Source organism: Haemorhous mexicanus, chromosome 1 (assembly GCF_027477595.1).
Source record: "Haemorhous mexicanus isolate bHaeMex1 chromosome 1, bHaeMex1.pri, whole genome shotgun sequence".
NCBI classification, from domain to species: Eukaryota; Metazoa; Chordata; class Aves; order Passeriformes; family Fringillidae; genus Haemorhous; species Haemorhous mexicanus.
Genome location: NC_082341.1, coordinates 53531018 through 53540975, shown reverse-complemented (window position 1 = coordinate 53540975; position 9958 = coordinate 53531018). Strand labels below are relative to the sequence as shown.

The 9958-nt window shown below is 45.6% G+C and overlaps 1 protein-coding gene across 1 annotated transcript; it reads left to right on the top strand.

The window, feature by feature from the left end:
- The first annotated feature begins 312 nt into the window (after nt 1-312).
- On the top strand, nt 313-5578 carry PPP1R17 (protein phosphatase 1 regulatory subunit 17). Its single transcript, XM_059840123.1, has 3 exons — nt 313-488; nt 3856-4008; nt 5400-5578. Exons 1-3 carry the CDS (start codon nt 365-367, stop codon nt 5576-5578), a joined length of 456 nt encoding a protein of 151 aa, XP_059696106.1. The 5' UTR covers nt 313-364.
- Nucleotides 5579-9958: the final 4380 nt, after the last annotated feature.

Sequence of the window (9958 nt, the reverse complement as noted above, 5' to 3'; positions counted from 1 at the left end):
TTCATATAATAAATACCAAATATGATCCTTAGTTTACTGTTGAGAAAAAGTGGAGAAGAAAACCAAAACAAAGCATCCTATTCCTTAGCATCTGCTTTGTGTATGAGATAGCACTTTCTGCATGCTCAAAAAAAAGGTACGTTTTTCTGTAGAGTCAATCTATGCTAGTGTGAGTTGCTTACAGGAAGGTAGGTGGAAAAACAGGTTACTCTGTGTGCAACCAAGGCAGTGAATCACAGCATGTGTGAGTAAAAATCAGGTCAGCAGACTGCTGGAAGACAAGAACTCCTCATCAGTTGTTAGGTAACACCAATATGTCTGTTTTATGTCCTGCTGCTGAATTTCTTTTAAATTTTTTTTCTTTATGTGGTGTAGTATCTTCATAGGAAGAGAAAAGGCTGTTTCAATGATGTCAACAGAATGTGCTAAGCCACTTGATATCCCAGATGACAGACTGGACAAGCAAGATTCGCAATGTAACCATTTAGGTAAGTGTTGTTTGATGACATCATTGCTCTAATGAGGGGTATTGTCTTCACATCATAAAGTCCAGCGATACAACTAAGCCCCCATGAAAACAGATAGATTAAACCTTCTGCTGACATTTCTAGTGCCAGATGGAAAGACAAAGAACACTTTTCCTGCATATAAATATCAGCTGAAGCTCTAGAGTGAAGTTAATTAAAGAGGAAAAAGGAAAAAAAGTCATTGATCTTTTCCCTGGTAGAGCAGTTTCTTCATTTATACCACAGTAAATTGAAAGCTAGGATACAGCTGAGCTTTCCCTGAATATACCTTCCATATGCAATTTGAGTAAAAGATTTCAAGCGTTCCATTTGCCATCACTGACACAGCTTTCTAAAAATGTTTTCTGTGTTGGGAAGGTTTTTCTTTTCACAAATGGAACGGGACTGTTGGGAGATGTTCCTTGAGCTTTTATTGCAACATCAACCTCATTACATGGTTGAGACAATAGAAAGATGGCAAAAGCTCTGCCAGCAATGTACTGCCAGCAACAGCAAAAGACATCTTTGTTACAGAGCATTTAAAATACTTTCTAGCCAATAGTGTATTGCCAAAGCTTACAGACAATTGTTTTAGCCAATTACTAAAAGTACACATACACCTGCTTTACGCAATGCTTGCTTGTCTACTTTCTATTAACAATACGCAATACACCATTATTAAGCTTAAAAGTGTCTACTATCTTGGTAAGCATGATTTTCTGCAGTCTTAAGGTCTATCTTAGTCAATCCTAAAACTCAAGCTATTGTTTAATGTCCTTGCTTGCTATACTATTGTAACTTTTTCTACCTTCAGACTTTGCAGCTGTCGCTAAGTTTCTCTGCTCTTTATATTTCTGAGGCCTGCTTTTCCAGCTTTCTGAAAATCATCTTTCCTTCACTATTTTCCACCGTTTTCTCCTTCATCATCAGTTTCCTTTCTTGAAGCTACTTCATACAGCTTTTACAATGAGCATACTAGGGTTTTCTTTGCTCTGTCACACTCCGGAATACCAGATTTCATGCTTGATAGATAAGCTTTTTGCATATTCATGGTCTTTGCCTCTGCTTCTAGTCCTATGATTTCACTCTTATCTTACAAAATTGTCCTGAAGATTTAGCAACCCAGAAAGAAAAATCTGTTTGCTTGTTGTTACCTTCGTGACAACAATAATGAAAGACAAATGCAATTTCACTTCCTTGTAAAAAAAAGTGTCTTACCACAGGTTTTATAAATTTTGTTTATTAGTACTGCAAGGAAGGTATTCTAGTTCTGTCTCTGCTACATGGCATTTCTAGCCACAGACACTGTTTTTACAACTGCTGGTATACCATAATTGGTCCATAAAATTGCTTATTAAAATACATACAGAATGAATTTCATTATACTCTTGGAAAACAGAGGCAGTGGGAGGGTAAATGAGCTCATTAGGACTATGAAGAAAGCCTGTGAAGGCCAGAAAATAACCCCCACATCTCCAGGGACTTAACCCAGAGGCCGTCCTTCCCACATCTACCTTCAGGCTCACAGAACTAACAGCTGCCTTAAATAGTGTGAAAGAGCCTGCAATGAAGTTGTGCTTGCATGCAAGTCTGCAGTAAGAAGCTGGGTAACTATGTGGAGAGCCCAGCTGAAGGCAAAAAACTACTTTTAAGAATTCAAAACATTGGTTTCTGTGATGATACTAATGAGAGGTTCACAAATGAGTGGTTAAAATGCTTAAAGAATCATCGTCAAGGTTATTGGCAAAAAGCAAAGTTTAATATGAATTCATGAGAGTGCAGCTTTAACAGAGTTAAGTGGCAAAGTTCATTCTATTACTTACTATGTAGACAAACCATACGTAAGTAAATTGGATTAGAAGCAACTTGGAATGATTTACATGAAGACTGGGGATGCAAGAGGGTAAGGGTGCAGAGAATTTGGATGTAAGAGAAGAGTGCAAAAGCACTTAATCATTGACCAAGTTAATATTTTAAAAAATAATTCAATATTGTTTGGCTATAATTATAACAGTGAGTTAATTATATACTCAAAATAACAACACTCATACTATTATCTATTCACTTGCATGAACACATGAAAAAAGATGTATACATCTATATTAACTAGTGTAAAGGTACCTATCAAAAATTCCTGTCAGGCTCAGTGCAGTACGCATATCAAATCCCTTAGTGTTTCTCAACCAGCATGGGCTGCGCCTCAAGGTGTATGTATGTGTGGGGGTGGTATCTGCCTAGACACGTTATCAGCAACAGTCGATGAAGTATTGCAAACTTGAAGGTTTTCAAGCTCCAAGAGGCATCCTACTCAGAAGCCCACTGTGTTCAAGGAGAGCTCAAACAGCTCTCCTTGCTGCTACACTGCTATTTGTAGCATCACAAGATGATCTTTCCCAAAAATTCCAGTAAAAATAGTACTATTACACTCAGGCTATGATTCATTTTTTCAAAAAGTCTCACAACAATGGTAACATTTCAGTTGGGTAAATGACTTAGCAAGGCTAATAAGAATGACTGCTTATCCTTTGTTTCATAGCTGGGTTGGTCTGCTCATGTTCCTGTATGGTACCTTTACCATACAAGAGCACCCAGTATGGTCATAGATGCATCACCGCCCAACTGGCACAGTTAAGGGGCACTTCACCACTCAGCTGATTCAACTAAGGCTTATCAGAAGCTGCTGACATTGTAGAGCACGCCTAAAGAGGAGTTGAGGGAGAGGGATGTACTACCACAACAAGCTATCTTCTGTATTTTCAACTTGCATAAGCACGCAGAAATACAGATGCTTTCAGAAAAAGTCATGTTGACCCTCTGAGCAATCTGAGTACAGGATTGTTTTAAAGGAAAACCAAAAATCCAGTGTCATGTTATGTAAATAAAAAGCAAACACCAATTGCTCATTAGCTCTCAAAATAAAGTTAACTCTTGAAGGGAACAATATACTGACTGGCTCATTTTACAAATAGCCCAGACTGACTCTATATATGTAAAACTGTCCTTCACAAAACTGGCCTTGTAACTATTGAAGATACAATCCACACAGTTGCCACTGGATGAAATAGGGGTGGCTATGGAAGCTCTGCACACAATGCAGCCTCTCCTCTGACATGTAAACACACAAGCTGCCCACAACTCTCTCTGTTTTATGTCTACTGCCAACAACACTAAATCACTTTACTCCCATGTAGTATGGTACAGAGCCCTCTTTTTTTTTTTGCTTTCTAAATATTTAGGAGATTTTTCTTCCTGGGCACTTGGATTAAAGGACTTATCAAGGTGATTCTTTTCACCATCTGTTTTTTTATCTCCCCTAAGTTTTAATTTCTATTCTATTTTTTCCCTGCAGAAGATCTTTCAGAGCAGCTGATTAAGAGCTGTGACCTCAAAAATAAACCAAGAAAAGGTAAAACTCTCACAGACTCTCAGAAGACTGAACAGGAGCAAAAGAAGCCAAAGAGAAAAGATACACCGGCTTTGCACACTCCACCACCTCTAATAGGTGAGCAGTAAATCTCTTGACTTTGAAATCCCAATTCAAGTCTGGGGACTGGAGCAGGGTGAAAGTCCATGGAACATTCAAGCAGTTATGTCCCTTCAAATGCAGACAGGAACACATCTTCCTGCATGTGCACCTGGGAAGGCAGGTGAACAGAAGTCTGACTTTCTCAAAGATATTCCATGTTAGTTGAAGGGTTTGGTCTCACTTCTGGGAATACCAAGGTGGATAGGTTTATGCTTTGAAAAACATGCTTCCCTGGATCTCATAGCCTTGCTGATAAATGTTACATTTACGTGTGAAATTATGTGTATTTATTGGCAGCTGCTGAGCCATACTAGATGTCCCAATTGGATATGGTCTAAAATCAAAAAAAGGGATCAAGTCCAGCCCCTGCACTTTCCCATGAAACTTGCCTCCAGTACACAGTGGGAGGCTGGGGCTGACACTGGGACTAGACCAGTCAAGCACACAAGCCACCTGCAGGATGGTCCATCTAGAAATCACAGGGGTCATGTGTTTTTGGGGACTCTGGGAAAGGGTAGGTGTTTCAGGAGGCCAGAAAACATCACAGCAATGAAGGAGCTTCTTGTGGAATGCTGCCTACTGTGGCGCAAATACAGATATTTGAGACCCAAATGCCACTAACCTGGAGAAGGCAGGAGACTGCTACTGAAACCCAATGATCCAAGAACAGCGGTGGGAATAAATGTTTGTCACTCTCAGCTAACAAGCACTCAGTGTTATAATTTCCAGCAAGAGAGCAGTGCTCTTATAATATTGAATTCTTCTTCCCATGCTGCACATACATGGAGGAGTTACTACTTGTATGCTTCTCTGTATATCTGCAACAATTCACCAAATCAAAAACAAGCAACTGGGATTTTCCAGTATTTGTAATCCAGATATTTGATTCTGTTCAGTTTTCACATGTACCTTCAATCAGCAATTCTCTCTTAGGAAGAGCAGCTCAGAGCCTAGAGAGCTGTTTTCTTCCTGCAGTCGTCATATCATAAAGAAAACATTCTTTCATGAGTTAAAACAGCCACTTCTGTGTGGTCCTATTGTTCCCAACTAACCTCTTGAGCATCTGTATGATTAAGTTACTGTGGTAAGACGTCTAAAGTTCTGGAATAGGAGATTACACTCATCTGTCCCACGATTTTTAGTGCATTATGTATAATCAGAAGCCAGCTGGCCTGATAGCATCATTTTCTAGAGCCTATGGGAAATAATTAATTTGAAAGAAATGTAGGGTAGGTACATCATGCAGCAGATCATGCAGTTGTGCCACTGTACTTCAGAGTAGTCTTTGGGAGAGCTACACAGGTGGAAGTTTCTTCAATGTAAACAGGCTAAAGTAGCATTTTTTTTTTTTTATTGCTGGCTTACAGGCATAGTTTCAGACTCATCTGAAAATCTGCTGAAAAGCTATGGTATCCCAGAGAAGTCACAGAGAGAGAGAGTCACTCCAATGCCTCAAATGACTGAACTGGAGCAGAAAAAGCCCAGAAGAAAAGATACACCGGCAATACACATCCCACCTTTGATAATAGGTAAGAAACTTAGGTAAAGACCCTCCTAAGAGGGAGCATAAAGTGACTAGTGTCAGAGATATACTTAGAAGGCTGAAAGGAGGTTGCCCTCTGCTCAGTATACTTAGCTGTCCTTGAACTGGACCTGTTTGGTCTATCACAATACTGGGGTGACAATGAAAAGTCTAATACATATCCCATGTTCAAGCTCCAGGAATAGAAAGAAAAGGCAGTTGGTCACTTGATTATCTCTGGAAAACTGCAATCATTTTTCTTCTGAAAAGCCAACTACTGCCCAGCTTTTCAAACCTAAGCACATAGAAATTCTTAGGTCACCAGGAATAAAATGCCTCCAACAACCTGGAACAAAGCTGTACTGATTAATCCCCTCTTCATTCTGCTGTCCCTGACATGCACAGATGAAGTAAAGTAGGGATGAATTTCTCATTAGCAGCACCTTTAAGACAATTCTGCACATCAGGAACTACATGCACTAGACACCACGTTACATGGGAAGGGAAGGGAAGGTTTCGGGAACGTGGCAGGAATGTTTCGGGAAGGTTTCCAGAAACGGAAGGGAAGGTTTCGGGAAGGGAAGAGAAGGCTTCCAGAAGGGAAGGGAAAGTTTCGGAAAGGAAAGGTTTGGGAAGGGAAGGGAAGGTTTCGGGAAGGGAAGGGAAGGTTTGGGAAGGGAAGGGGAGGGAAGGGAAGGTTTCAGGAAGGTTTCGAGAAGGTTTCGGGAAGGGAAGGGAAGGTTTTGGGAAGGTTTGGGAAGGTTTGGGAGGTTTTGGGAAAGGAAGGTTTCGGGAAGGGAAGGTTTTGGGAAGGGAAGGTTTGGGACGGGAAGGGAAGGTTTGGGAAAGTTTGGGAAGATTTGGGAAGGTTTGGAAAGGGAACGTTTGGGAAGGGAAGGTTTGGGAAGGTTTGGGAAGGTTTGGGAAGGTTTGGGAAGGGAAGGTTTGGGAAGGTTAGGGAAGGTTTGGGAAGGTTTGGGAAGGGAAGGTTTGGGAAGGGAAGGTTTGGGAAGGGAAGGTTTGGGAAGGGAAGGTTTGGGAAGGGAAGGTTTGGAAAGGTTTGGGAAGGTTTGGGAAGGTTTGGGAAGGGAAGGTTTGGGAAGGTTTGGGAAGGGAAGGGAAGGTTTGGGAAGGGAAGGGAAGGTTTGGGAAGGGAAGGGAAGGGAAGGGAAGGGAAGGGAAGGTTTGGGAAGGGAAGGGAAGGGAAGGGAAGGTTTGGGAAGGGAAGGTTTGGGAAGGTTTGGGAAGGGAAGGTTTGGGAAGGTTTGGGAAGGTTTGGGAAGGTTTGGGAAGGTTTGGGAAGGGAAGGTTTGGGAAGGTTTGGGAAGGTTTGGGAAGGTTTGGGAAGGTTTGGGAAGGTTTGGGAAGGTTTGGGAAGGTTTGGGAAGGGAAGGTTTGGGAAGGGAAGGTTTGGGAAGGGAAGGGAAGGGAAGGGAAGGGAAGGGAAGGGAAGGGAAGGGAAGGAGGGAAGGGAAGGGAAGGGAAGGGAAGGGAAGGGAAGGGAAGGGAAGGGAAGGGAAGGGAAGGGAAGGGAAGGGAAGGGAAGGGAAGGGAAGGGAAGGGAAGGGAAGGGAAGGGAAGGGAAGGGAAGGGAAGGGAAGGGAAGGGAAGGGAAGGGAAGGGAAGGGAAGGAAGGGAAGGGAAGGGAAGGGAAGGGAAGGGAAGGGAAGGGAAGGGAAGGGAAGGGAAGGGAAGGGAAGGGAAGGGAAGGGAAGGGAAGGGAAGGGAAGGGAAGGGAAGGGAAGGGAAGGGAAGGGAAGGGAAGGGAAGGGAAGGGAAGGGAAGGGAAGGGAAGGGAAGGGAAGGGAAGGGAAGGGAAGGGAAGGTTTGGGAAGGGAAGGGAAGGGAAGGGAAGGGAAGGGAAGGGAAGGTTTGGGACGGGAAGGGAAGGTTTCGGGAAGGGAAGATTTGGGAAGGTTTGGGAAGGTTTGGGAAGGTTTGGGAAGGGAAGGTTTGGGAAGGTTTGGGAAGGTTTGGGAAGGTTTGGGAAGGTTTGTGAAGGTTTGGGAAGGGAAGGTTTGGGAAGGTTTGGGAAGGTTTGGGAAGGTTTGGGAAGGGAAGGGAAGGGAAGGGAAGGGAAGGTTTGGGAAGGGAAGGTTTGGGAAGGGAAGGTTTGGGAAGGGAAGGTTTGGGAAGGGAAGGGAAGGGAAGGGAAGGGAAGGGAAGGGAAGGGAAGGTTTGGGAAGGGAAGGTTTGGGAAGGGAAGGTTTGGGAAGGAAAGGTTTGGGAAGGTTTGGGAAGGTTTGGGAAGGTTTGGGAAGGTTTGGGAAGGTTTGGGAAGGTTTGGGAAGGGAAGGGAAGGGAAGGTTTGGGAAGGGAAGGGAAGGTTTGGGAAGGGAAGGGAAGGGAAGGGAAGGGAAGGGAAGGGAAGGGAAGGGAAGGGAAGGGAAGGGAAGGGAAGGGAAGGGAAGGGAAGGGAAGGGAAGGGAAGGGAGGGAAGGGAAGGGAAGGGAAGGGAAGGGAAGGGAAGGGAAGGGAAGGGAAGGGAAGGGAAGGGAAGGGAAGGGAAGGGAAGGGAAGGGAAGGGAAGGGAAGGTTTGGGAAGGGAAGGGAAGGTTTGGGAAGGGAAGGTTTGGGAAGGTTTGGGAAGGGAAGGTTTGGGAAGGTTTGGGAAGGGAAGGTTTGGGAAGGTTTGGGAAGGTTTGGGAAGGTTTGGGAAGGTTTGTGAAGGGAAGGTTTGGGAAGGTTTGGGAGGTTTGGGAAGGTTTGGGAAGGTTTGGGAAGGTTTGGGAAGGTTTGGGAAGGTTTGGGAAGGTTTGGGAAGGGAAGGGAAGGGAAGGAAGGGAAGGGAAGGGAAGGGAAGGGAAGGGAAGGGAAGGGAAGGGAAGGGAAGGGAGGGAAGGGAAGGTTTGGGAAGGGAAGGAAGGGAAGGGAAGGGAAGGGAAGGGAAGGGAAGGGAAGGGAAGGGAAGGAAGGGAAGGGAAGGGAAGGGAAGGGAAGGGAGGGAAGGGAAGGGAAGGGAAGGGAAGGGAAGGGAAGGGAAGGGAAGGGAGGGAAGGGAAGGGAAGGGAAGGTTTGGGAAGGTTTGGAAGGTTTGGGAAGGGAAGGTTTGGGAAGGTTTGGGAAGGTTTGGGAAGGTTTGGGAAGGGAAGGGAAGGGAAGGGAAGGGAAGGGAAGGGAAGGGAAGGGAAGGGAAGGGAAGGGAAGGGAAGGGAAGGGAAGGGAAGGTTTGGAAGGGAAGGGAAGGGAAGGGAAGGGAAGGGAAGGGAAGGGAAGGGAAGGGAAGGGAAGGGAAGGGAAGGGAAGGGAAGGGAAGGGAAAGGAAGGGAAGGGAAGGGAAGGGAAGGGAAGGGAAGGGAAGGTTTGGGAAGGGAAGGTTTGGGAAGGGAAGGGAAGGGAAGGGAAGGGAAGGGAAGGGAAGGGAAGGGAAGGGAAGGGAAGGGAAGGGAAGGGAAGGGAAGGGAAGGTTTGGGAAGGTTTGGGAAGGGAAGGTTTGGGAAGGGAAGGTTTGGGAAGGGAAGGTTTGGAAAGGTTTGGGAAGGTTTGGGAAGGTTTGGGAAGGGAAGGTTTGGGAAGGTTTGGGAAGGGAAAGGAAGGTTTGGGAAGGGAAGGGAAGGTTTGGGAAGGGAAGGGAAGGGAAGGGAAGGGAAGGGAAGGGAAGGTTTGGGAAGGGAAGGGAAGGGAAGGGAAGGTTTGGGAAGGGAAGGTTTGGGAAGGTTTGGGAAGGGAAGGTTTGGAAGGTTTGGGAAGGTTTGGGAAGGTTTGGGAAGGTTTGGGAAGGGAAGGTTTGGGAAGGTTTGGGAAGGTTTGGGAAGGTTTGGGAAGGTTTGGGAAGGTTTGGGAAGGTTTGGGAAGGTTTGGGAAGGGAAGGTTTGGGAAGGGAAGGTTTGGGAAGGAAGGGAAGGGAAGGAAGGGAAGGGAAGGGAAGGGAAGGGAAGGGAAGGGAAGGGAAGGGAAGGGAAGGGAAGGGAAGGGAAGGGAAGGGAAGGGAAGGGAAGGGAAGGTTTGGGAAGGGAAGGGAAGGTTTGGGAAGGGAAGGGAAGGTTTGGGAAGGAGGAAGGGAAGGGAAGGGAAGGAAGGGAAGGGAAGGAAGGGAAGGAAGGGAAGGGAAGGGAAGGGAAGGGAAGGGAAGGGAAGGGAAGGGAAGGGAAGGGAAGGGAAGGGAAGGGAAGGAAGGGAAGGGAAGGGAAGGGAAGGGAAGGGAAGGGAAGGGAAGGAAGGGAAGGGAAGGGAAGGTTTGGGACGGGGAACGCCCCTGCAACGCGAAAGGGAAGGTTTCGGAAGGGAAGATTTGGGAAGGTTTGGGAAGGTTTGGGAAGGTTTGGGAAGGGAAGGTTTGGGAAGGTTTGGGAAGGGTTGGGAAGGTTTGGGAAGGTTTGTGAAGGTTTGGGAAGGGAAGGGTTTGGGAAGGTTGGGAAGGTGTTGGGAAGGTTTGGGAAGGGAAGGAAGGGGAAGGGAAGGTAA

Coding starts and splice junctions, on each gene's coding strand:
- PPP1R17 (XM_059840123.1), top strand. CDS start 365: ATGTGGTGTAGTATCTTCATAGGAAGAGAAAAGGCTGTTTCAATGATG. Junction 489..3,855: donor TTCGCAATGTAACCATTTAG/GTAAGTGTTGTT, acceptor TTTTCCCTGCAG/AAGATCTTTCAGAGCAGCTG. Junction 4,009..5,399: donor CACTCCACCACCTCTAATAG/GTGAGCAGTAAA, acceptor GCTGGCTTACAG/GCATAGTTTCAGACTCATCT.